This window comes from Emydura macquarii, unplaced genomic scaffold, assembly GCF_026122565.2.
Source record: "Emydura macquarii macquarii isolate MOO-44397 ecotype Brisbane River unplaced genomic scaffold, CSIRO-AGI_Emac_v2 contig_2473, whole genome shotgun sequence".
Classification (NCBI taxonomy): Eukaryota; Metazoa; Chordata; order Testudines; family Chelidae; genus Emydura; species Emydura macquarii.
Window position 1 is genome coordinate 3,691,335 of NW_027132610.1, and position 27,774 is coordinate 3,719,108.

Sequence of the window (27,774 nt, forward strand, 5' to 3'; positions counted from 1 at the left end):
GGGAGGGCAGAGAACAGCAGCTCCTGTTGCTCGCCTCACAGCACAGTCCAGGTGGGGAAAGTGACCTGGATGCAGGGAGCCCTGGCATTGCTTCTCACTCCCCCTGCCACACACACACACACACACTTAGGAGGTCACGGAAGAACGTTCTGAAGGAAGACAGACCCTGACTCAGCCAGTCTGCTGGGCTGGCTGCCCTGAGGTTGTGGGCCCTGGCAGCCCAGGAGATGCAAGGCAGGGAGCTTGGCAGTGAGCACTCCCCAGTTCCCCATTAGCCTACCAGCCAAGCTGCAGAAGAAGGTGGATCCCATGGCCAGGGTATTGCCCTAGGACTTGGGAGAACTGGGTTCAATTCACTGCTCTGCTACAGACTGCCTGTGATCCTGATATAGCACTTTGCCTCAGTTCCCACCTGTAACATGGGGCTAGTAATAGTACATCTCTATGTCACAAGAGTGTTGTGAGGATGAATCCATTCAAGATTTTGAGGGGCTCAGATACTGTAGTGCCAAAGGCCATATGAGTACCTCAGATAGATTTGGGAGCCAGAGCTTCTAGGCTGTTATCTCCCCCACCAGGCTGTCTGCTGAACAAGCATGCTGGCGGGAAATCAAACAGGTTTCTGATGGCATTTCAGTGAAGGTCTGAGTGAAGCTTAATATGATGGAAGGTAATTTTAGATAACTGAGAGACTGGATAATTGAAGGATGTGTCTGTGCAATTAACAGAAAGTCAGGGAATTTCGTTATTTAAAGGCCTATGGTGTGCAGTTCAATATTACATCATTCACAACTTCAGAGCCAAATTCTCCTCTCACTGACAGCTGATCAACTCTGTTAAAGTCAGTGAATTTGCCCCCTTGTAACTCAGCAGAGAATATGCATCTTCATTTATAAGACTGAATAAAGACTAGACGGGAGCGGGGTATAAGTACATTAGCTTCTGGCCTACCCACTTTCTGCTGGAAAGCAAGAAGAATACTGCAATTTATGTTATGAGTGGAGAGTGAAAAAACCACATGCAGAGTTATTGCCACATCTAATTTAACTAGTTTACACTTTTATCTAAATCATGAACTTATTGAATGCCCTATTTAAGGTAAGCCTAGTGGGAGGAAGGTACTTTGACTCTTTCTGGAAAGGTTTATTTAAGATTATTTCAAGCAGATTACTGAAGATGGTTAACGATTATTTCTGATAGCATCTAGCTGACCTTACTTACCAACAACATGTGACTCGTAGATGAAAGACCACAGAGAGTATCTCACTGAAGAATATGACTCTGCTGCAAAAGCATCCCCATGCAAGCTTGTTGTATGTGGTGCTGTCTGAACTCTCTCAGTGATCTAGGGCCATGTTGTGTCATCCATAGGAGAAATATTTCTCCATTTAATAGGCATTCACAAGCAGATCCTCATTAGGTAGGTATTTTCAGTGGGTAGAGGGAGCAATTCAAGCCTCTGTAATTTACAGTGTTGCTTTTATCCCAGTTGCCCACAGAGAATCTTAGAAATGAACAGCCGCTTTCTTCCACCAAAGAGTCCTGCCATATCAAAACACCAATCCATTGATTCCCCCAGTAGAACAGAGATTGTGAGTTAGGGATCTAAGCTCAGTATCATTCATTAGCAGCACCCTCTGTTCCTAGTGATTTAAAGAAAAGAAAAAACCCACCAACCTCAAAACACACTTTAAACTGCTTTCTGTAGTGACCCACTCTAGTCAGTTTAAGGAGGATCACCATAATAAACCCATGGGCCCAACTATGCGGTCATTTACACTAGTGTAAGAGAGTAGTAACTATTGAGGTCAGTGGGTTTACATGTTTATACTGAAAGGAGGAGATTCACACCCTTTGGGTGGAGACAGAAAAGCACTGACCTCAGCATTGCTAATACTTGCCCTGTTATTCTGAGCACTGTACTGCTCTCACCATTATAGCTAAACTCCAGCAAAGTGCTCCACCACATGGTACATGCATACCAGGTTAACAGGCTAGAAACATGCTGCTATAATCCTGACCCTGCTCCCCAACCCAGGAAGAAGCCATTCTGCCAGCTATTTACAGCTCTTGTCACAAAGGGGTATTCTGTGGTGAAGCTAGAATGGAAGTGGGTATGGGCCATATAGGTTCTGCTTGTATGGCCCCTAACCAGGAAATAGCTCCTAGGAATATTTCCTCCTCTTCTCCCTCCTGGGGCTGTAGGTGTGGTCGTTGCTGGCCAGAATTTGTGCCTATTAATGAAGCATTTTTTGTTTGTTGTTGCGTGCACACGCGCACTCACACAAGACATTTCCAACTGCAGACAAAATTTGGTAGTAGGATTTTTGTTGGTTTAGGGTTTTTTTTTTTAAGTTAACTGAAGTATTTGAAAACAGGGAAAGTGAAATAACTCTACATGTAAAAATCATGATTCATCAACTGCTATAGGTCATTGGCAAAATCTTTACAATGCTCACATATAAACTTTCACGTCATTGCACAAGATTACAGCATGTCTTTTATTCAGAAAACCTTGTACAGATTCTAGCCCTTTTCCTTATACTAGTGGAGACATTGCTTCATGCTAATTCCAACCAGATGGCTCCTAGTTTCATAACATTTTGTCATTTTCAGTCTACAATTAAAAAAAAACCCAAAAAGGTTCCATAATTATATACAGTACAAGAAATGCATTGAGAAATGAACAGAAAATAAAGTAGGCTATTTCCAGAATATCTCTGATTTCCTAACATTGGCAGTATGCAAGGTAAAATATTAAACAGATATTTACAACAGATCAGCTAGATGTTTAAAGTTGATACATTTATATTTTATTAAAATGGCATTAGCGGTTACCTCTGCTTTTCTGGTAAAAATAACAAACCCCACACTACTCAGTCATACACTATCACTCTCTAAACATGGAATTTCAGACCTTACAAAAATACTTTAATTATGCATTCACAAGTAAAAACATCTTGTAATACTAGAATATCTAGCCTGGAAAAAGTTTGTTCTCACTCCTGTTGAATGTATAGTTTTCAGGACTCACATTCACATAAAGGGTTAGATTCACAAAGGGACTCAGGTGCCATATTTTAGGTGCTCATGACCAATCACAAAAGCACCATTCAGCTACTGCTTAACCCTGTAGGTGCCTAGGTTTCCATCTGATGTCACCCCACAGCTAATGAGCTGCTTGGAGCCCTACTTTATACCTAAGCCACAGCAAGATTCTCAAACTAGGGGTTCCCCTGCCCATCTTGCCAAAGGAGACCAATTTGGTAGGCATGCCCAGAGCATGCCTAACCTGCACAAGAATCAGACAGAGATGTTGGGGCCTGGCTGGCAAGCGTGCACCCTTCCAAATACCCAATTGACCAGTAGTTAGGGCACTCACCTGGGATGTGGGAGAGTTCTTCTTAAATCCCTGTTCTGCCTAATTTGGAGCAGAGACTGAAACCCAGGTCTCCCACCTGGTAAGAGTGCCCTAGTCACCAGGATATACGGTATTCAGGGGTGGGTCTCTCAGTCTACACGGTGTTAGCTTCTCCCAACAGGATTTATATTATTATTATTATTATTAACACTTACATTTAATAGAACACTTTTCCTCTTCAAAGTACAACAAATGTCCACATTGTGGAGCACTTCAGTGTAGATGCTTACTACACCAACGGGAGGGGGTTCTCCCATCACAGTAGTTAATCCACCTCCCCAACAGAGGGTAAAATCCTTCCACTGACCTATCGTGATCTATACCAGGGTTAGGTCATCTTAACTATGTCACTAGCTATGTGGATTTTTTCACACCCCTGAGCGGCGTAGCTGGGTCAATCAAACTTCTTAGTGTAGGCCTTTAGTGTAGTGGACTCAGTCTCTCCTCTTGAAACTGTATAAATAAGTCAGTAGGCCCGTGATTCTACAGCCCACTGAACGAGTCTCCTACATTTCAGGGGAGACCAGGCAGAGCAGGGATTTAAAAATGGTCTCCCACTTCCCAGGCGAGTGCTCTAACCTCACTGGGCAGTTGGCTAGAATGGGGTCTATCCTGCTCTTGTTATGAAAAGGGGCTGACCTGGCTTAGGCACCTAACCGCAGAAGAGGGTTCAGGGCCAAGAATCCTAAGCGGACTTAGGTGCGTATGCACCGTTGAGGATTTGGAACCTAAGCCCTGCCCTTTTCCTCTGCATTTCACTTCTGCCTAGTTTAGGCAGCTCCCCACTAGCATGCTGGCTTCAGAGAATCCCCTTCTTAGTCGCCTAACTCTCCCTGTGCATTGGGAATTGCACTGGGAGCAAGGTGCCTAGGTGTTGCAATGCTAACTCCCAAGTCCCTTCTGTGACTCTAGCCCAGAGGTACTAGTGAGTTTCTGCTGGTCATAGTTGCCTTGTTAAGGATATTCTTATGGAGACAGTTTCCTTTCGAATCTTTATGTAGTTCTCACATTTTTATGCTGCTTTGACTTTTTTTTAAACTAAATATTTAATTCCCACTTGACATAACATATTAAAACCTCACCCCACTTAATGGTTTAATGTAGCTGATTTCTTTTGCAGCTTTTTAAGAGGAATATTCACTTCACACCAAGTGACTCCTCACATTTTCATCACCTTAGCTGCTTGGAAATCCTCTGACTGTGTTCTGACAGCTATCAGATATTAGCTCATTCATTTCATTTTGTTTACTTTCCTCTTTAGTCTCATGGTTGGGGTGATGTCTTGGAGATGCTGCTTTGCGAGACCTTCTAAGGAAAACCTTTATCAGCAGATAGCAGAATTCAGCCACATTTAACAAAATGCAAATACCGGACACAGCAATCATGAAAATCGTGAACACTGTCTTTTCAGTGGGTCGAGAAACAAAACAATCCACTGTGTTGGGGCACGGCCACGCATTGCACTTCACGAGGCGCGGCATCCGGAAGCCATCGTACATGAAGTAAAACGCATACATAAAGAGGGCTTCAAAGATTATTCTGAAGAAGATGCTGCTGGTGTAGGTCCACCACAAAGGGCCCTGGATGTGAAATCTTTGGGATTTTATCTCTTCAATGTCTTTGTATTCGCAGGTTTGCCCTCCCTTTCTGAATTGTCTTTTCTTCTCATGCCTTCTGTATGCAACATGCATCGCCACCAGCAGTGCAGGAGTTGAGACAAAGATGAGCTGAAGGGCCCACAATCTAATGTGAGAGACGGGGAAGAAGTGGTCGTAGCAAACATTTTTGCATCCCGGTTGCAGGGTGTTGCAGACAAAATCATTTTGTTCATCTCCCCAGACTTCCTCCGCAGCCACCACCAGAATCATAACACGGAAAATGAACATGACAGTAAGCCATATCTTTCCAATACTGGTGGAGTGTTTATTTACACCCCCTAAAATGGCCTGCAATGTTCCCCAGTCCATGGTCTCGTTTGAATCCTTTGACCTAAAAAGACAAAATAATACACCAAATGATCCTAAATCTTGGATTAGGATTCAACGTCATATGTCTTGTATCACAAGTTTTATACCGGCAGCATATTTATGGGCTATAGTAACTTTTTCACAACTTCTTGGCATACATCTTACACTGTCACTACAAATAGATGTCACAAAGATTGTCAATAAAGCATTACTAGTTAATACCATACTAGTTAGGCGCCTTAGAGAGAGATTCCAATAAGCCAGCAAGCTGAGTGGGGGAGCTGCCTAAGCAAACCAGAAGTGAAAAGCAGAGGAAAGCTTACAGCCAGAGCTTCAAAATTATTTATAGGCCTAATTCTCATTGGTATGGGCCTCTAGGCACCTGACTGATGGGCTAGAAGGTGGTACCTATCTTTGCTCAGGATTCTCAATTCTAAAGCCTCTCCTGGAGTTAGGCAACTAACCTAGGTCAGCCTCTTCTTCCAGGAAAAAAGAGGGCGATTGCCCTAAACTATTGGGTTTAATTGGGTGGGTCACTCATCTGGGGTGGGAGATTCAGGTTGAAATCCCTGCTCTGCCTTATTTAAAGCAGGGACTTGAACCAAAGTCTCCCACACCCCAGGTGGGTCCCTAACCATGTGATTACAGAGTCACTCTCTGGCCTTTGGATGTGGGTGACTTGGGTTCAGGTCCCTACTCCATATGGGCCAAGTGGGGATTCAAACTTGTGTTTCCCATATCCCTGCTGACTGCCATAACCACTGATTGTGGGGTATTCGAGTGCACAAATGCCCACTCAGCCTGAAAAACTCCCAATCTGTTCAACCCTAGCTGTCTTTTGTGTTGGGCCCAATCATAGAATCTTATGATTGGAAGGGACCTCGAGAGCTCATCTAGTCCAGTCCCCTGCACTTATGGCAAGCCTAAGCATTAGGGATGTAGTAGTAGTAGGTGTGCCTAGAGCATGCTATGGGAATTGGGCCCCGTTGGTGTAACAGGCAGAGTTATGCCTATTTTGAGAATTCCATGGGGCCTTAGATGTGATCCAGGATTTTCGGCAGCTCATTAGCTATGAGACAGCATCAGGACAGGCAGCTTTGCGCATGCCTTTTATTTCTTACAGGATAAAAAGATGCACAAAATGTGTTAGAATCTGAAAAATATTGTTTTGTCAGTTAGAACCCTAGCAACATTTTCATTTGTAAATGCTGAGTGGGGGGGACTAACACCAAACCCAGCACAAAATGAGAGTTCGCACTGAGCTGGAGAAAAAGTTTTGAATTTGGTGTACACTCAGTTTTCTCCTGAGATTTTCTCCATAGCCCTGAAGGAAATGGGTGAAGAATGCCTATACTGGGCTATTGGTTTTTATAGAGATTTTTATTAGTGTAATACCTTCAAAAAGAGGAAGATCCCAGGAAAAAAATAAGCAGAAAAAGAATGAACCAAAACAAAAAACTTTTCACAAAACTAACTTATTGGGGTTCCCCACCCCTGCCCCTCCCTTATCAGTGTCAGGCATCATCCTTTGGAAGTTCTCACTCCACATTTTGTCTTGGCTCTGAAATTTCTATACCAGGAGACTTCTCTGATGCTGGTTTTATTTTATTTATTTATTTATTTTTAAAAGGACTTTCTAGACTGTCAGCTCTCCAGGTCAGGCTCTTTCTTTGTTAGTGTCATTTACAGCACCAAACACATTGTAGAAGGGTCAGTACAAAGTCCAGTCGTAGAGCTGACTGGAAAGTGAAAGTCCTCGTTTGTGAAAAATGTCAATGTTTCTAAAGTTTTTTTTTCCATTTTGATACAAGTGACACTCGGCCTTGTGTATAAGGCACTGGGCTAGAACATAGGAGACCCAAATTCAAGTGTGTCTGCTCAATTCTGCTGGAACCTGCTTCTCCCATTTCCCAGGCCAGTGCCCTAACCACTGGGCTGCAATATCGGTCTCAGATAAAATTGTTGTTGTATCAGACCTGGTTCCACAAAACACTCCGGTTTTGATGGAACAGCATTTTCCATCAGAAATAGATTTTATCAAACAATTTCTGACCAGCTGGAGTGAATACAAATAGCAAAGAACTTGTCAAAAATAGCCCTGGTGGTTTAAATGAATCCACATTCATAGCATTGCTAGAATATCACACCTAGCAACACCTTATTAGAATCACTCGCTCAGAGATTCACGGGCACTAGGACAAAACCTTAGTGCCAACATCCAACAAAGATCATTAACCCTGATTTAGGTTCTAAAAGGTACAGGTCCACTAGGAAACCAGAATAGAAGAAATACTATCAAAAGAATGACAGTTATTCCAATTGCAAATAGGAGAAAACATTAGATTTCAAACCAAAAGCAGCTGGCAATATGCCAACATAATAGCAATACCATCTGCGCCAAGGTTACAGGTCACAGCCAGCCATGATGGTCAGAAAGCAACTGACGAAACCAAAGAGGACTACAGCTTCATTTCATGAGGATGTTCAGGATGTTGCTAACAATTCTCATGCACTGACAGAAGTAACCCATGCCATCTAATCACTGACAAGGAAAGGCACCAGGAGCAGCAAACAGGTTCACCATAGCAAATCAACCTTTGACTGAGCAGGCCACTGCAGAAGGAATGTCTGTGAACAAGAAGCAGCCATGTGATCAGCAAGCCGATGAGATACCAGTAGTCTAATAACCTAGAGCTCCACTTCAACAATTTCCACTAGTCTGAATTTCATTGGTTGGCTATGTTCATTTCTGGTTGATATTATAGGTGTGGTTTAAAAATAAAGTAAATAAATGGGAAAATAAAACAAGAGCTATTGGATTGGTGGATACTGACCTGTCATGTAACACGGCTATAACCTTTTGTAAATCTGATCCAAGGTCACATGACATGGGTCAAAAAAATAAGGCTCAGTCTCCTACCAGCAATCTTTTGTGTACCCTAATTTCTAGGCAATACCAAAAACCCTTTTGTTTTCCTGGTTAAATACAATTGCATTGTGAGTTGGAAGCTACTGCACAGAGAATAAGTAAAAAAAAAAAAAAACCAAAAAAAAAAAAAACCACTTAGGTAAGTCAGGGAAACAAGGAAATTGAATTTTGAAGAAAATACAAATTTTTATTATTGGAATTAAAGGTAATTGCCCCTTACAGATGGACATAGTATATGGCATTCCAAGTAAATCTAGAGGATTTAGTGGGATTACTTCCCAGATGCAAGTTTTTAAAAATACTTCTTGTCCATTATCTGCAGGCTAGAGATCAGGTTCTTTCTAGACTGAACTAGCCCTGTGTTGAGACGTGAAGAGTTGCTCCTTCAAGACTCAAGATGCTGAGTGAAATTCCCAGGAGTGCTCAACACCTTACAGAATGGAGCCCAAGTCACATTATTTTATCTTGCTAAGTTATTTTACAGGGGCAAAGTAGATTTTTCATAAGTCTGATCATATAAAAGAAAAAGGCTCCCTGGGTAATACCTCATGGCAGCACACTGAAGATCCTCAATCCATAAAAGATTCTTCAGAGGATATTTCATCAGATTTCTGAATATTTAGTTTTACGTCACCTGTTCTCTTATTTATCATATTGCATGATTTTTAATCAAGACTGAATGTCAGGATTTACCTTGGGGATCATATGTTGCAACTTCTCTTCTGACAGTGAATTTACAACTGAGTAATTTTTTTTTTTTTAATCTCTGTAAGGCACTCAGCTATGTATTGTGAATCTTTCCTTGATGAGGGCCAGATCCAATGTTCTTTAAAGTCTATGGAAAGACTCACGTCAATTACAATAGCCTTTGGACAAGGCTCTCATTGAGCTTTAGATATTGGAATGTTGTAATTGCTTTTGTTATACAGATTAGAGATGCTTCTCTACAGCTAAATATATAGCATTGAAAAAAACCACAACTGCCTCATAAAAGTTTGCTGCTATACACACACCAGTTAATTTGTCCTTTCTGGATTCCACCAGTTTCTTTGCATTCCCAGTTTTGTTTGCTTTCCTGCATCTCTTCTCCTGCTGTCGGTTTCCCTCTTCTCCTCTTGTCTCTAACATAGTGGTCTCCCAAATTTTTTACCACCTGCCAACCTTCCCCCTGTTTGTGCCCCACCCCAGTTGGGGCTGGAAGTGGAGCCACGGTTGAGGCCAGGGGCCAAGGCAGAGAGCGGGGCCGGGGTCATGGCTGCTGCGACCGCGGGGGGGCCAGGTGCTGCAACCAGGGGGCCGTGGCTGGGCCAGGGGCCAAGTGTGCAGCCAGGCCAGGGACAGAACTTGGAGGGAACACCACCCAGGCTCACTCTGCCCCCTGCTCCCCCTGTGGTGGCTGGCCTGGGCCCAGCCACACCCTCCTGAAATGTTCCTCTGCACCACCCCACAGTTTGAGGACCTCTGCTCTTCCAGTTGTTTCTCATAGCTCCTCTAATTCCCTCCACATGCCCTGTTTCTTAGGGCAGGTCTACACTTAAAACACTTCAGCGGTGCAGCTGCGCCATTGTAGCTCTTCAGTGAAGATGCTACTACACCGACAGAACTGCTTCCCTCATTGGCGTAGCTAATCCACGTCTGTGAGAGGCAGTAGCTACATACACCAGGGGTTAAGCTGGTATAACTGCATTGCTCAGGGGTGTGGATTTTTCACACCTAAGTGACATAGTTATACCAATGTAAGTTTATAGTATAGACTTAGCCTTACTTGGTTGACTGCAGTTTCTCCACCTAACCCTATTTTTCTTTCCTGCCACAACACCACCACCTCTCTCCCCTCCCCTTCAACCTCCCAAGTCTCATTATTCCTTTTGCTGTCACCAAATCTCTTTTGCCCCTTCACCACTTAAACACTCATCTCTCCTCTTCTCCTGAAAGCTGGACCTGCCATCATCATCCTTTTGCCCCTTTCCTCCTCTACTTTTCAAGGCCTTTCCTTAACTCCTGCTTCCAGTGATTAGACTACAGTCACCACCCCCTTAGCAGATGCCCTTCTGACACCATTAAAAGAGGAGTACAGCAGGTGATCTTTAAACAGAAGTTAACAATATAGCTTCAACAAACCAGTTGTTAGAGATTGCAGCATATGTAGACATGCTGGGTTTGTATTAATAAAAGAGACAACAAAACTGTATTCTTTTCATGTATACCTAACTTGTGGAACTCACTGCCACAGGGTATTACCCAGGCAAATAACTTACTGGTAACATTAAAAAAGCAGCATTGTAATATTTGTTTGTATTACAGTAGCACCTGAAGAACCAGTCGGGAATGGTGTTTTACTGTCTTATTCTGAATTTGTACAGCACCTAAGATCTTGCCCTTCTCCTCACACCTACAAATACGATCCTGATTTACTCATTTCCCCAGACTTGCGTATGGACATGGATGATATTTATGGTGCCTCCATTGTCTAGTCAGGCTCAGGTTTCCTCGGCTGTCAGATGGACCTTGAACTGCCCCTTTGTTGCCTTCATCAGCATGCTTTTAGATATTAAAGATGAATAAGGATAGCACCTGCAGTTAAACCAGCCATCACAAACTTAAGTGCATTATCAGATGTTCAATAGAAGCATTTGGCATTGGGCAGTGTCGGGAGACAGGATTCCATACTGGATTCTCTGTCTTGGTGTGGTTAATTTTTTCCATCAGCAGAGCTTTAGAATTGCTAAACTACTTAGGATCCCAAATCATTAACAGAATGAGACTGATCTTGCAACCCCCATTCAAACCAGTAGTTCTATGGTACTCAGAGGGCTGGTCTGCACGTCCAAATTTTACCACCATAACTCAGTTAGGGGGTGTGATTTTTGCCAAAATCATTTCTGGTAAAAGCCCTAATGTAGACACAGTTATAATAATATAAAGGTGCCTTATACGTATAGCTTATTTCCATTCCCAAACCTGAATAAACGATACTGATATAAGCACTTTTATACTGGTATACCTGCTTCCACACGAGGGGCGGGATTGCCATTTTAACTCCACAAATAGTTCCACTGAAACCAACAAAGCTGCACATGTGGGAGGGAGAATAAAGAGGGCAGGATATGGCCCTGAAAGAGTCCAAATAAATACAAAAGGACTTAGCAAACAAAAGGACATCTTTCCTTTTTTTCTTTACGGAGGAAGGATTGCCCAGTGGTTATGACATGACTGAATCCCTGGCTAAATTTCCTGCTATGCTACAGACCTCCTGTGTCACACTTAACCTCTCTGGGGCTCAGTTCCCCATCTGGGAATTGCGGGTAGTAGTTTTTCCCTCCCTCACAGGAGTGTTGTGAGGATATATATATATACACACACACACACACACACACACACACACACACACACACACACACACACACACACCTTCAAGTGAGATGCTCAGACACTATGGCAGTGACGCCCATATACGTATGTAAGATAGATGGATATTTATCGGCCACAACATGAATTCAGAGGTTAGTGTCTCTCCTTCAGCAGTTGAGGACACTGCTCTCACCTAAAAAGAAAATGAATCTCCCTATGTTGCTTTAGTTTTAAGCAGCATCTTCTGTTGTGGAAGACAATTTAAACACTGAACTCAGGCTTTTTAGCTGCCAAAACCTTTCTGTTCACTCTGCAAAGAAAATTGCAGCACTTTGTAATTCTGCTGCTGTATACTGTGGAGAATCAAACAGTGCCAACTGGAACACCCTTAACAAAATGCTCAACTATTATTAAAGAATTGAAGAGCAGTTGATAAAGATCAAAACAACAGTCCCATCATCTTAAGCAGGATTAGTTCTCTGGCAGCTCTCAATTGCTCCTCTACAAGTACAGCTCTGTCTTCAAGTGAAGGCAGCTGGTAACTGACAGAAAGGTAAATTCACAGCAAATTTGCAATGACAGGTGGGGATCACAAGATGCCTGATTTAAATCAGTGGTAGGCAAAGTCCACTCTGTCTGCCCCGAGTACCTTCCACTGCCAGAGTGGGATAGGTGCAGGCTTGAGCATTAGCTGCAACAATATATTTCCTTTATTCTGCTTCTCAAGCACCTTTAGTCTCAGGAAAACAAGTGCTTAGTGTACTAATTAACCCAGATGCAGAAGACTCAGAGATAATTAGACCTTTACTTGCTGGATTAAAATGTAACACTGCAAAGCATGTGGCAAGCAAATAGATGTTTGTCAATTAATTATTTACTAAATAAGGGCTCAATCCTGGAAGATGAAATGTCTTCAACTCCCATTGTGACTCAGCACCGCAAAGGATATCCACAGAGCCTTACCAAATTCATATCTAAGAACATAGATTTAAAGTGAACTTTGAAGAGTTTTTAGAAATACTTGCCACTGTTTAATTCACAGTTACGGGGCTAGTCAAACTACTATTGCTTGGTGAGCGATGCCATTAACTAATATTTCTCCACATAAAAGCCATTCTTATTATGCAAAGTAGAACACAAGGAATGCGGATCTCACTTGAAGGCATGACAAGGCAGAAGAATTCTTGCCTGAATTCAGCCAAGCCACTGTTAAATTAACCATGTTTTTTCTTGCAAACTTATTTTTGCAAGAGTTCTGAATTCCCCAAGACAAATGCACTACGTCTGTAAGTGGGTGCAGCGCCTCTGAACTCAACAGAATTATACTTGCCTGCTCTAGCACTGAACTGGGACCTCTGGATCCATCTCTATATTAGGCTGTCAAGCTGGCAACTTATTATTTGATTAATTCTATTTAAGACATTCATAAAGATTTTGCATTGCTTTAATCTTCTGTGACCCGGTGTAATTACCTGCACTGATCAGGTCAGTGTTTCCCAAACTTTTGAAGAACGAGTGTGTATACACACACCCAGGATAGCACTCCCACATTTTGGGAAATGCTAATTAGCCTATGTTTTATACCACAGTGTGGTATAAAAGAATTCTTCGGTGGAGCTAGCACTGTCTACACAGGGACTTAGGTCAGTTTCACACTTTAGCTCAGGGGTGTTCGTTTTTCACACCCTTGACCGAGGTAGTTAAACCAACCTAATCTTCTACGGTAGACCAGGCCTCACTTTTCTGGTATAGCTTATATACATCTTCCAAAGCCATCACCTGATTTATACAACAGAGGCGTGTGCAACAACACAGTGGCATACCAAGGGGGGGGCAGGTCCCTGGGCGCTAGCTTGCGGGGGGACACCGGTCTGGCCCTTCATGATGCACAGCGGGGGGGGGCACAGGAGGCTCTGAGGGGCTCTTAGAGTCTCCTGCGCCCCCCACTGTGCGTCATGAAGGACCGGCTCAGCACACCCCCTGAGCCAGGGGGTCAGGCAGCCCCATCCGAGCCAGCACCGGGCTGGAGTAGGAGAGGCGGGTGCTGCGCAGGAGGAGGTAAGTGGTGTATTCACCCCCTCTCCGCCACAGGTATAGACCCCCCATCCCTGGGGCTTCTGGGTGGTGGCGCTGTCTTGTGGGAGCCAGGAACTCCTCCTGCCTTGCATGGGGAGGGGTGAATAAGGCCTTGGGGGTGGGCAAATGCAGGCTTGGCCCCTGGGCACCAGAAACTCACAGTACGCCACTGCAACAGCAGTTCACAGCAGAGGGCCAAAGATCAGAAATTCTAGGGGGATCTGTCTGATTATGGGAGGGAGGAAAATGCTGTCAGAATATTAAAAATAATTATTTTTATTTTTGATGTGAAGTTTTGTCCTCCTGAAGTGTGCCACGCTGATAGTCTTGGGAGACTGAAATATTCCATTTAATCACAGAACTCCTGCAGCACAAGCTTCCCTACAATGCCCTGCTAACATGCCACTAGCCCTGTTTGGAAGAACCATCTCTCTCCAGGATTGCGGCATTTTGCCAGGGCACCGTGGGGATGCTTGCACTGGCGCCACCCAGTTCTCTCAGCTGAAACTAGGAATCAGAGTGGTAGTTTGTGTAACATGTTTATTAGCATTTCTCCAGTGCTCATCACTACAGCATTTCAGCACCTTGCAAATATTAATACATTTATTCTTCCTTTGAAGTATTATCTCTCTGTTATAGACTGGGAAATAGACAACAAGGGCTGGATTTGAACCAGCACCCTCAAAATGAAAGACTCCCATTACCCACTCCCTTGAACCACCCAGACCCTTCACTCAGAACCTTTCTATGCTACATGAGGAATACTGATGGAGCATAGTGTATTGATGGAAAAGGAAATAGAACAAAACCAGATTCCACGGTCCAAAGACAGGGGTACTGAGACCTGATTGCCAAGAGACCTTGTCTGGGATAAGGCAGCTCTATCTAGTGGGTCTTGGGGAAGTTTTCAACCACTATCTACCTCAACTGCCTATGATCTAGGGCCAAGTACAGCAGCCTTGTTCAGGCAGGATTCCTGCTGATGTCAACAAGAGTTTTGTCTAAGTAAGAAGTTGGGACTGGGCCCTAATGTGACTTCAGCCAGCCACCGTGACCAGGAAACCTTTATCCTAGCTCACATTTTTCATTTCCTCTTTCCTCAGTAAAGGAGAGGAGTGGTCTAGTTTGAGCTGGGGTAACGGTGCAAACAGGACCTGTCCATTTTACTGATACAAGCTGGTTTACCTTCATGAGAATCTCTTTAAAAAACAAAACAAAAATAAACACATTGTAGCATGCCACAAATTACCTTTAATTGCTGTTGCCTTTATATTGCTTGTTGCTTTGGTTTAACAGGTATTTCAAATATTGTGCATCCAAACTTTGTATGCTGCACAATTCTCTGAAATCATGGGCTTGTGAACTTAGACACATTGCCCCCTGTTAAAGGATTAGCGAATAGTAACAGGCGTGTTTAAAAAAAGTAAGTCTCATGAAAAATTAAATGAAGGCCAATCTTTAGATTTAAACATTCCCTGAAATGCCTGCAGCCCCAAACCACCAACATTGTATAGTGCAGAAGAACCAGAATGGAAACAAAAGAGAAGCTTACTAATCTATTTACATTTTCCAGGCTGAGTAAAGGAATGAAAAAGTAGGATATTTTAAATGTTTTCATATGTAATGCTTGCAGCGTTCTAGTACCCATGTCAGTCCCAGGATGAGAGAGACAAGGAGAGTGAGGTAATACTGCCTATTGGTTGAGCTTCTGTTGGTGAAAGAGACAAGCTTTTGAGCTCCACACAGAGCTCTTCGTCAGGTCTGGGTCTCCCATCCTTCCGCCTGCTTATAGGTAAAGAATACACATGTTGTGTACACACACACTTTGCACCTCTGGAGAGCCTTTTGTACAAGAATGTCAAGGTGATATACAAGCAATAATGAATTTAGCTTCCCAATGCACCTGTGAAGTAGGTAAGTATCATTCTACCCAGTTTTACAGATGAGGTTAAGTGACTTTCCCAAGTTTACCTCAGACTTCCTGTGCAACGCCCGGAAAAGAATGCAGGTACCTAGGTCCCAAACACAAAAGACTATCCTTCCTCTCAGGAATTTAACAGAACATTTAATCTATGGACAACGTGTCCCTTCAAGCGCAGCACTGGAGTATTTTGTTTTTCCTGGGTTAAAGTTAGCAGCGAGGGAAAGAAAGTTAAAGACAAGAGATTACAAAAATAGATACTACAGCAAGACGCCCTTACAAAACAATCGATTTAGCAAACCTGTCATGCAAGTAATTTAAAAACCAGTCTTTTTACAAAACTCAGACAGACGCTTCACCCTGTTTACCTTGCCCTTTGGATGCTGAGTGCATCACAAATCTTGTCCAGTTTAACTAAAACCCTGGATACTTTCAACACACAGGGCAGGCAAGACAGTCTTGTTGACAGAGGCGGAGACCTTTTAAACTAGTTAAAAGCTGCTCAACACCACGTAAGAATCGAATGGATTCGATTTATAAAATCATTCTCTGACTCCGGGCGCATGTGTAAACCCTCAGTGGAATACAAGAGAGAATGCTGAGATTCCCCGAAGTCCAACAACCCCTGATGTCTAAGGCTATCCGGAAAAGAGGATGGAAATGCCTGGGACGGGTGTAAGAGGCAAAGCCAGGGTGCCAGCCAACCCCTGGGTGCCCGTGGGCAGCTGAAGGAACACACAGAAGGGGCTGGCGGAAAGAACCCTTCCACTGAACAGGACTGAAAACCCCGAGGCCATGCAAAGTGCACCCGGGACAGACCGGGATGCTGATGAGCCTCGCAGGGAGGATTCGGATTCGGACTCAGGCAGCTACCAAAGGAGCCGCCGAGTGGGACGGGTTTACAACCGCTCGAAGGAAAGCCCAGGGCTTCGCGGCGCCTTTACACAGAGAGGGGCCCGATCCTTCCACCCCTCCGCCCGCCTCGGCCGGTCTCCACTGCTTGCCGAGTCCGAGCCGGCAGGATCGGGCCCTAACAACCCTTAGCCACAGAGCGGGAGTTTGCTCGGTTCCCCCCCGAGGCCAGTAAGGGGATAAGAGCTTGTCCTGGCAGACGCAGCCCCAGCGCTCCCCGCCTCGCCCCAGGCGGCCGCTGCCTCTCGGGGCTCACGAGAGGAGAGACGGCGGCCCCCAACGCGCAGGGCTGGGCCCGAGCCCGGCTCCCCGCGCCGCCCTGCAGGGAGAGCGGCACGGCGCTCACCCACCTGTGTCAGCCAGGCGCGCAGATGAGAGCCGCTGTGCGCCTCGTGCGCCGGCACCATAGGCGGGCGGGGGGCCCACGGCGGACGGGGCAGGAGGAGCCGGCTCAAGCCCAGCCGTGCGCGGTCCTTGCTCTGCCCGCGGCGCTCGGTCGGGACCTCTCCTGCTGGCTCGGGTGTCAGTGACTCGACGCCTCCCGCGGAGCTTTAAGGTTCCTCCCTCCCAAGCGCCCCGGCAGCTGCTTTTAAGTTTTAACCCGCCCCTGCCCGCCTCCGCCCCTTGCAAAGCGCCTCAGCGCGGGGGCGGCCGGAGAGGACAGTCCCGAACTCCCGATCTGCAGAGCGATCCGGGCGGGGGCATTTCCCCCCATCTGCCCGCCCAACTCCAGCCGTTCTGGCCCCGCCCAGGTCCTGCTGCTGGCCCCTGGCGTGGTACAGGGCGTTCGCCAGCTGACTGTAGAACACCTGGTCTGCAGTGGCCACCCAGCCCTGGGCCTCTGGCTGGCCAATTGGTTTCAGTAGGAGCGAGGCTGTCCAATGGGGTGATGGGGGGCTAAGGTCAGGGGAACTTTCCCTCCTTGCCTAGGAGTCAGAATCAGGTTATTTTTCAAATTAATCCTATCATTCCCCATTTGGCAGGTTTGGTACCACTCCCCCCCTCCCCCCACTCCACTCACTCCCCAAAGAACAAAACCTTGGAAATGCTACAGCCCTTTCAGGGAGTTACCTCTCCAAATTCAAACTCTCTGCCTCTAGAAGAGAGGGGATTAGCCATTTGCTCCTTTCACCATAGGTTGAGCAATGACTGCACCTCACTGGGCTTCCTCCCTGCCAGGACAGAGTCTAGCGTCCAATCTGGATTAAGAAAGACTACCTCCTGCCCAACTATTCAAGCCAAGGACAGGGAGGCTGAATTGAGGATTCACAAAACTCAAGTACTGAAGGCAGGTAGGCAGATAAATGGCCCACTGCTCACTATAGTCAATGGGAGTCTTGACTGAGTGCTGAACTCTCCTCTCAGGATGGAACACCAATCAAAATTTCTCCTGTCTTCCTTGAAATTGCCTCAGCGTAACAAAGGAAAATCTTATGTGAGCTAAAGAATTCTGATTTGGACTATCAAATCTCCCAAAGTGGATTTGCTAACTGACTTTTCTTTCTTTCTTTCTTTCTTTCTTTCTTTTTCTTTCATTTTTAAAGATACAAGGATTGAATCCCTTTATCAGGGTTTCCTCTTCCTCCTCCAAATCTAAATATTGAAATTAGCATTATTTTCTCAGAAAAAGTGACCTAGGATCAACTCCTGGTTTGTGAATTTTAGTCTCTTTTGGGTGGGAAATGTATTGGGATTCTGAGGTTTACTGTGAAGGAGACTGAGCTGTTATAGAAATAAATTGAGAAATAAAAGTTTTCATCCAGCCGCAGGAACATCAGACAAGGCTGTGGCTCATCCAGTTTTCAGTTCCCATCAAAGGATAAAATTGCTGATGAAACACTGTATTTTTCTTATCCATAGGGAACAAAATTCCCTGTCTTTGTACTTTCAGTTCCGTATCGCACACATACACTTTATGCAATTGTTTAAAACCCTTTCTCCTTCCAAACAAAATGGATCAGTCTGCAGCACGTCAAGAAGAACTGTAGCTGACAACACTAGCACAGTTCCCCTTAGTTTTGGATTAAGGATATGTGTTCAGACTTGCCAGGAATACCAGCATAAGGGCCCAGATTATCAATACCATCTAACTAAATTCCTCTGCCCTTCATTTACAAAAATAACAAATAATCCCAGAGAAATGTTCTATAGCAGCCAATACATGCTAGCCAATATCAGTAGATCAAGCAAAAAGAGGTGGGAATGCCTAGAATGAGCAATTTGATCATATAGCATCATTCCAAATTGTCATAAATTAAAATCAATAGAGATTTTGCCATTCACTCTAGTAGGGTCAGGATTATGCCCACAATTTTGTGACTGCAGACTGAACTAGACAAGAAGTAAATACTTGGGACCTGATCCTTCTCCTAAACTCATTGACTTCATTGGGAGTCCTATATGCGTAGAGTGCCTGTGGCATCAGTCCCCTAAAATTCAAGCATATGTCACAAAAGGATGTATTTTCTTTAGAGCCATGAACTTCTGTAGCAACATGCCCTTGCTTTGGAAGAGAGGAACCCATTTCCTAAAGTAAAAAAGGTATAAAATGAAATCTGGAGCTTTCTATACTTGCTGTGTGGATCATTTGCTAATCACACCGTAGCTTCATTAACAGATGATGGCAATTTACACTAGTTCATTAATTTCCCCCCTTGCCCCCCAATCAAACCTTTTCATTCAAAGGTGAACAATGGACCTTTCAGCTGAATTGGCGGATCTTGAGAAAGCAGGGCTGTTTAATCTATGGGCAAGTCTACACTACAAAATTAAGTAAACTTAAATTACATCGACATACAGCCACCACAGTGAATTAGTTTTACATATCCACACTACGTTTCTTGTGATGGCCCTGCCTGTCCCCACCAGGAGCGCTTGCACCGATTTAACTGTCAGTGTGGGACGGTTTCTGAAAGGCAGCAACAGTCGACTTAAGTAGGTTGACCAGATAGCAAGCGTGGAAAATCGGGACATGGGGTGAAGGGTAATAGGTGCCTATATAAGACAAAGCCCTGAACATTGGGACTGACCCTATAAAATCAGGACATCTGGTCATCCTAGGTGTAAGCAACTCAGTGTCTACACTGACACTGCATCGACCTAACTACATCGACTTAAGCGGAGGTGGAGTTATTAAGTCAGCGTAGTGGGTGAATTGCATCGGTTGGAACTACATTATAGTGTAGATGCTTACCGGGTTAGGTCAACGTAAGGTGGAATTAACTCTGTAGTGTAGACCAGGGCTAAGTCTTCACTGCAAAAAAGCGATAGCTTTTCCTTGTTGAAATAACACTGCAAGGTAGGCTAGGTGAAGTCAGCCCTGGGTGAGGATATTGAGCTGACCTCATCTCGTAGACAGAGCCTCATCTTGTAGACAGAACCTTGTCTCCACTAGGCTTTTACAGCTACTTAGCTCTCATCTTGTAGACAGTCTCATCTTGTCTCATCTTGCAGACAGAGCCTTGTCATCTTGTAGACAGAGCTTTGTCTCCACTAGGATTTTACAGCTACTTAGCTAACATATGTTAGTTATCCCATGGTAAAAGCATCTCTTTTGGCAGCAAAGACAAAATCTTTAGTCATATTCTAGGTTCAAAAAGCGACCAATTGTTGGAGTAATCTGGTAAGCACTATGCATAGGGTGGATGAAGGGCTGTAATTCTCCTCTGCCTAGCACTTTTTGTCATCATTTACATATGTCTACAAAATGCCAAGAGGGTGTAAAATGTTACAATTCTAATTTGGCAGCGTCCTACACCTATATTGCAGGTATATAAATGACTATGCAGGGTGCATATTGCCCAGACCTGAAGACCAGCTCTGTGTAAGCTAAACAGCTTGTCTCTCTCACCAACAGAAGTTGATCCAATAAAAGATATTGCCTCATCCATCTTGTCACTATAGTATGCAAGGTGCATGACAGCTAAGAACTGGACCCAAGGAGAACTGTGTATTATTATAGTCAAGTCAGAAAATCTAATTCTAGTGAGTAGAAAGTTAACATGGAATTGCTGTGGAGATAGGTCACAAGTGCACTTTCCTCTGAGAAACATGGTGGGTGAGATAATATCTTTTGACATGGCTACAACTACCCTTTTCTCTGACATTTTATTAGGGGCACCTAAGGCATTCATGTGGAGTTAACACTATAGGCTAACTGTTCCATACAGCGCTATTAATATTGTCTGTTTCATTGGTGAGTTATTTTTCTATATAATTTTGTTTAATTTTAATTAGCAGGAGGTCATTTCTGCATAAGTATAATCCACCAGTGCAGATGGACTAGCTAGAAGGGTCAGGCACACAATGCTCACTGGGCTTTTCACACACACACAGCAAATCACAGCCAAGTGTTGAACCCACAAATGACACCCAAAGAGTCACTTCCTTTTCAGTATAATTACTTTAATGACAACATGCAGTATCATAAAGATCTCCTACATAATGCACTATTAAAAGTCACCTGTTTATTACCCATTATGGCTCAGACATCATAATATTTTACATGTGGTTCAAACACCAATGTTCGTGTGAGGAGTGCCCGATTTTTCCCAGCTGAAGTAGCCTCCTAGGCAATATGCCTGGAACCTTAGGGCTGCACCTAATTTGAATAGAACGGAGCAGATTGCAGTCACCCTTATCTTAGATATGAGGTTGTCCTCCCTCAATGCTCCAGCTTGATCTAAGACTGTGGTCAAATTATCATAGTCCACACAAACACCATGTCTATACAGAGAAAAAAAGGTGTATTTTGACACCTCTCAGCTAACACGTTAGTCTTAGTGCAGACAGAGCTGAAGGTTTATTTTGACCAGCTAACGTGTTAAAACTACACCTTGCCCTGTCTACACTAAGATTTTAACATGTGTTAGCTAACGTGTTAAAATACACCTTTTGTCCCAATGTAAATATGGCTCTAGAGAGAGGTATAAGGTGTTCTCCTTTGGTTCATGCTGGGAAATAAATATGTCTATGGGACTTGTCTATATGGGAGAATTGCATGTGTTTAATCAAATCAGTTTAAATTCACACATTAAGTTAAACTGATGCTCCTTTCCCACAGAGACAAGGCCTCAATCTTCTCCTTCTTCCTAACCATTTGGTGTATAGGAGGAAGAGAATATTTGTAGAGGAAAGGAGGGGAGAGCCATCATTCAGCCATATGGAGGAGAGAAAAAGGCCTGTTCATTACACAGCTTTGAAATGTTGGATAAGTAGCTGATTAATATTTTTAACCAAAATTTATACTGGTGCAACCCATATTGTGGACATATTTATACTGCTATAAAAGTGCTTTATACTTAGTCTTGGATTAGATTTTTATCAGTAAATGTCGGTCAGTGTCAATTTCACTGTACATACACACATACTGATGAAAAAATATTTGTATCAATAATAACTGAAGTTTACAGATAGGCAAAGTAAGAAAAATCCTGCTTGAGAACTTAGTAGAGTTTGAATTTAGGATATTTTACTTTGTATCTTCTGACATGTGATGTTGACAATTGGTGTTGTAATGGTTATAAAGCTTTAACTTTTTGAATCTCAATATCGTCCACATTAAATAATTATTGTCTGACATCCCCTCAGCCCCTCCATAACTGTGAAAATTTAAAATAGATACAAATTGGGGAAAAAAGCTTAAACAATAAACAGTATTATCTGTCAAAATTATAAAAAAAATTAAAATTGAATTCTGTCAAACTGACTTACAATCGTATAGATTATTCCCATTCCCTTACTCCTACATTGATATAACTCTGTCCACACTAGAGATTGTACTTCATTAACTCTACTTAAAGTGGTACAAACTTTAAGCACAGACAAACCCAAAGTAGAGGAGAGAGGATTAGTAGACCTGAGGGAAAGGGGATTTGTTGAAGAAAAGGCGAGTTTTAGAGGACTGGCACTCTTAAGAATAATCTCAACTGGGCTCTCCAGAAATAAGAACATTCATTCTGAACTATGGTCATGACCAACATACCCAAAGGAATTGTTTGCCCAAGTGTAACACCTAAACATTCACTTCCTTCTCAATATAGTCACCTTAATAACAGCTTGTATTATTATAAACCTTCCTTGTGTAAAACACAATTAAAAATCACTTGTTTGTTAATTACTGAGATTCACTTACTGTACCAGGTAGCTCTCAGTAACACATGATGAGAATATGTAAACTCTTCTGAGCTGTGGACGGGTTAGGAATGGAACACAGTATCTCTCTGCAGATGTGTAATTGGGAAGAGGTGGTCAAAAAACCAGAAACTTGCAAACCCCAGTTGCTTTTTATCTATGATCAGTGGGTTACTCCTGATATTTACAGACACCAGACAGTTTAAAAAACAGTTTTAGTGGGCCTCTAAGTACCTTGCTGTTTAACTAGCAAGATGTACAGGTTCTTCAGTGATTTGTCTTCATGATAACTACTAGCATCTGATATTGCTAATTCTTGGCATGAACATCTCACTACCAGCTCAGTCAGCTCCAGCTGTTCATTTCTTTTATCCCACTACCTGATGATTAAGCCTCTCCCTGCACATAGTAAGCCATGCTCCCCAGACACTGAACGCTGACAAGGTAAATATAAAAGTAGGTTATCCTTCTTCATAAGGCAGTGTTGTGGTGTCCTCACCTAGAATTGAAGTTGGTGCTAATGATTTATGACTGACAGCTCTGGTTACCAATTGTCAGCCTGTTCTGAAGGCTAAAACTTCCTCCCAGCTGCATCTTCACCCTCAGATAGGCTGGTGACCTGCATGATACTGTTAGCCAGTTTGGAAGGCTGGTGGCCCCTTCCGAAATTAGTGAAGGAGGAGGGGTTATTATAACTGATTTCTTCAGACCTGCTGCCAGTCTGGGACACCCTTCTCCTTTGCACTAGAAAATGAGGAGCAGCTGGAGCTGTCATCACTAATGCAAGGTTGTCTCTGTGATATTTTTAATGAAGCAATCAGCTGTATCATTCCTTCCTCTACTCTGTGGCAGCAAGCCAATCTCCAAATGTACTCATGGAGGCACCAAGCTGTTTTAATTGGTTCATCGTTCCCCACTTTGACTTAATTGAAGCATTGTAACCCAATTCAATTGACAGATTGCTGCCTCACTGGACTGACTCTACTGACTGTCACTTTAATTCACTGTTCCCCACTAGTCACTGCCCCGCCAAGTTCTTAACATTCCTATCCCGGTGTCTGTCCTCTACCCTCTCGTTCCCTCGTCTTTCCCCTTCCACCATCTCTCTCTATTTGACCCCTATTCTCTGCTCTCTTCGTACGGCTCTGCTTTGCCACAATAGCTCTCTCCCCACCACATCCTCTGCCCATTCTAAAAGTCCTCGCATGTCTCTTCCTCCATTTCATACATTCTCAGTCCCACCTCTTCCCATAACTCTCTCCCTTCTACCATGGCCCACAGTAACCAATCACATCAGCCTCCTTCCCTTCTCCTGTGCACACTGGAACTCCCGCTCCAGCTTCAACAAGCTGTCTTACAGTTCACTACCCCCACATTGAAACCTAGCTTTCCCCTCGGCTTTGCTGGCTGCCCTCGTCTAGTTGTTTCCCCACAACTCTCATATTGCAGCAGCTCCTGCCACTTCCAATACTTCCCTGCACCCACTAGTTTGCCTCCTTCAAAGCACCCTCTAACCAGCTTTTCTCTCCCCTTCCCCAATGTATAGTTGTTATCTACCATTCTCCTGGCTCCTCTTCTGATTTCAGCTCCTGGCGCTTCTTTCTTCGTTTCCTTCCTGTGCTCCATTCTCACCCTTTGGGATTTCAGCTCCCATGTTAAAGATCCCTTCAACTCTGCTACCTGCCAATTTCCCCCCCTCCTAACTTATTCATTCAGCCTGCAGTTCTGAAGCAGCTCCCCATCCAAGTCCATGCTGGGACTTCTGACCCTTCAGTTTACACCCAAAAATGTTCTCTGGATGTTTCTTCTCTCACTGAATTTCCACTCTCTGACCAACCCTGATCTCGCTAGGCACTACTTACTTTCCTCTCCCACCCCCACCTCATCTCCTACTTTTGTGAGCTCCAAGTTACAATATCTCTGACCACCCTGACTCTCTCCACCTCCTACTTTTCTCAATATTCTCCCTCTCCTCAGTTGAGTCCATGGCCTCTACCTAGAGCTCCATCCTCTTTCTCATCTCCACTTGAACTCCTTTTCTTCTCCGCTCTCTTAGGCCATGTCTAAGGATAAACAAATGTATGTTGTTACAAGGAGATACTTATCATGTTTTAAAATTGGAGTGTAGACAGGGCAAATTGTAATTTTACCTCTGTGTAGCTGATCAAGATGAATTCCAGGCTTCCTTCTAGGGATCTCCTCAACCAGCTGAGTCAAGATAAAAACAAACAACTTGCCCTGTCTACACTATCATTCTACAATGTGCTCGCAATCACTAGCTAGCTCTATGTAAAGCCACATTGTATTTCCTAGTGTAGACATGGCGTTGTTGCAAAAATCATGGTTCACACTTTATATCCACCTCTTGCTCCACATTGCTGAGCAACTCTGGAGAAAGTCCAGGAGGCTGGGACTTCCTGTAGTGCACATCTATTCTTACACAGTGATCTATATTGCTCAGAAGGCAGGTTGGTGCCTGCCTTTTGTAACCCCTGGAACAATTTTAGGGTGTGTGGCTTCATTCCCTGTTGCCTCTCCTTCATCTTTGATTCTCTTTAAGCCACTTCCCCCAGTGGTCTCTTTCTGCCCAGGATCTTAATTTTTTCAAAAAGAAAATTGACTAGCTGCACTGTGCTTTCATCTCCCCCTTCTTCTCATTCATTCCCTCATCTACTCTATCCCACCCCGGCTTCTAATCTCAAAGTGTCCTACACTCCAGTGCTAACTCTTCCACCTGCTACTCAGCCCCACCTCCTCACCTTCCCCTCTTCTGTCTCCCGCATCTTCACCCACTCCCTTTCATCTCCTTCCTCTCTGGCTTCAAGCATTCCATTGTTTCCCATCCTCATTAGTTAATGACAATAAATGATTGGTCTTTGTCTCTTTTATACTATCTCTTCTTGTATGTATAGATAGTTATCTTCCCTCCCTGCTGTCTTAATTTCCCTTACCAGTGAGCATGCCCTATCTTAGTCTATGTGATTTAGGAGCACAAGTCCCACTGAAAGTTCTCCAAAGTCATTTTGGCACTTTTGAAAATTCCACCGATAGGCCTCATTTTCACCAAGCCTTATATAATTCTTTTTTCTCCTCTGAATTCTCTCCAAAAATTAAAAATTTGTCGCATTTTTAAAAAAATGTGGTGCCCAAACCTGAACACAGTTCCCTAATAGAGGCCTCTTCAGTGGTGAGTAAAGCAGAATAATTAACCTGTTTACACCCAATTAATATAACCTAATATGACAGCAGCACAGTACTGACTCCACCCTGTGGTTTGTCATTCATTCTAACACCCATTCTTGTTCCCATAAATAGGAACTGGCTCAACAGTGTTCCCCCATTCTCAGGTGGTACATAAAAACAGTTACTAGCCTTTTGTAACTGTTGTTCTTTGAGATGTGTTGCCCATGTCTATTCCATGTTAGGTATGTGCGTGCCACTTGCACAGTTGCTGGAGATTTTTCCCTTAGTGGTATCTGTAGGACCGGCTCTAGCACCCTCAGGGGTTATGCGCATATGTGCCGGTATAAGGGGTGCTGCCAGCGCCCACCCTCTCAGTTCCTTCTTAGTGACCGTGATGGTTGCTTGGAATGACCCCCTTGCTTTTGCCAGGCTTCCCAGTGGTTTGGACTTTGTTATCTTGTATATAGTTTATAGTAAGCTTTAGTTGTTAATTAGCATTAGTGTAGATAGTGTAAATAAAGTTCCCATCGAGGGACATTATACTAGGGACAGGGCCTGCCCCAGTCTTCAGGCTTCAAGTCTTGTGCTTTCCGTAACAAGCCCATGTCAGGGAGCAACTCGCATTTGAGCTGCTTAAAGTGCCTTGGGGAAGCTCACGTTAAGGAGAAGTGCAAGATCTGCATGGGCTTCAAACCGTGCACCCAAGAAGACAGGGACATTTGTCTGAAGGCTGTATTCATGGAGGCAGCACTTAGAGCATCCTTGGAGCTGTGCTGCTCTGAATTGGCACTGAGCACTTCGGCCTCTATGCATAGTACACCACTAGCACCATGATCTTCCTGGCACCGTTCACCATCCCCGCTGCCGAGGAAGAAGCACAGGAAACAGCACACTGAGGGATAAGCGGGAAGCAGCCGACGCAGTGAGGCCTGTGATGGACCACTCATCCTCCCCAGAGCCAGGGTCACTTCCAGCAACTCCACGTAGGGCATTGAGCCCGGTCCGGGACCCACCTTCGACTTCTGAAAACAGTCGTGGCGCCCTGCGCCTGTGGACCCCTTCAACGCTGGTGGTTTTCCACACTGCAAAGGACTTGATGTCCCTCTCAATACCACCCAGACCTGAAGACTCCTTTCCAGACAAAAGGGTGCAAGGGCTGGCGACCTCTACCATGGCATCATCTGCATGGCACCTCCTAGAGGAAAGCCCTCCATGGCCCTGCCACTGCGATCGTCAACCTGACACCACCTGCAGGTGGACTGTTCCACCATAGTGTCTGAGAGATGAGCCCTCTTCAGAGCCTGAGGAAGAATCCATTGCCCTGCCGAAAGGGCACCGGTACCCGATTTACGCACTGGACTTCGGTACTGGCCCTGCAGCCAGCACCTAGTCACTGGCCCACTGGCCAATGCAATGGCAATATTGGAACCCATGGTGGTTTCTCCTGGTACCAGGACTCCCCTCCCAGCTGTCATACTCAGTCATGTCCAAGAGACGAGCCACTGTGTTGTCCCAACCAGCACCAGACCCCAAATCTGTCTTCAGCCCCAGCACCGAGGTCCCAGAAGTGGCCCCAATGGAGGTGATTAAGGTGGAGGAGGAAGGACCAGTCCCTCCTACGGTGCTAGTCTCATCCTCGTCATCCCTGGACGAGGCAGTCACAGGTCCTGCTAACCAACTTCCACCAGACGACTTCACGGCCCATCAAGAGCTCCCGAAATGGGTCACTACAAACTTGGGGCTGGAGGCCAAGGAACTAAAAGAGTCCACTCACAGCCTGATTGACATCTTGGCTGCAGCGCCTCTCCCCCCACCAGCCCAGGAGGCAGTGTTGGGACCTGTCAGGGCACTATGGCAGACCCCTTCTTCTCCGCTCCTGACC

General features: G+C 44.4%; 1 protein-coding gene across 3 annotated transcripts in view; it reads right to left on the reverse strand.

The window, feature by feature from the left end:
* Positions 1-1,931: 1,931 nt before the first annotated feature.
* The window catches only part of LOC137162931 (gap junction beta-6 protein), a 65,906-nt gene continuing 40,063 nt past the window's right edge, over positions 1,932-27,774 (reverse strand). For 2 of the 3 annotated variants that reach the window (XM_067562842.1, XM_067562841.1), the window contains one exon: positions 1,932-5,410. In XM_067562842.1, the coding sequence (XP_067418943.1) occupies positions 4,597-5,410 (814 nt within the window). In that variant the 3' untranslated portion in view covers positions 1,932-4,596. Of the gene's footprint in view, positions 5,411-16,927; positions 17,315-27,774 lie in introns of those variants that run through there. The other variant, XM_067562843.1, reaches the window with a different exon arrangement.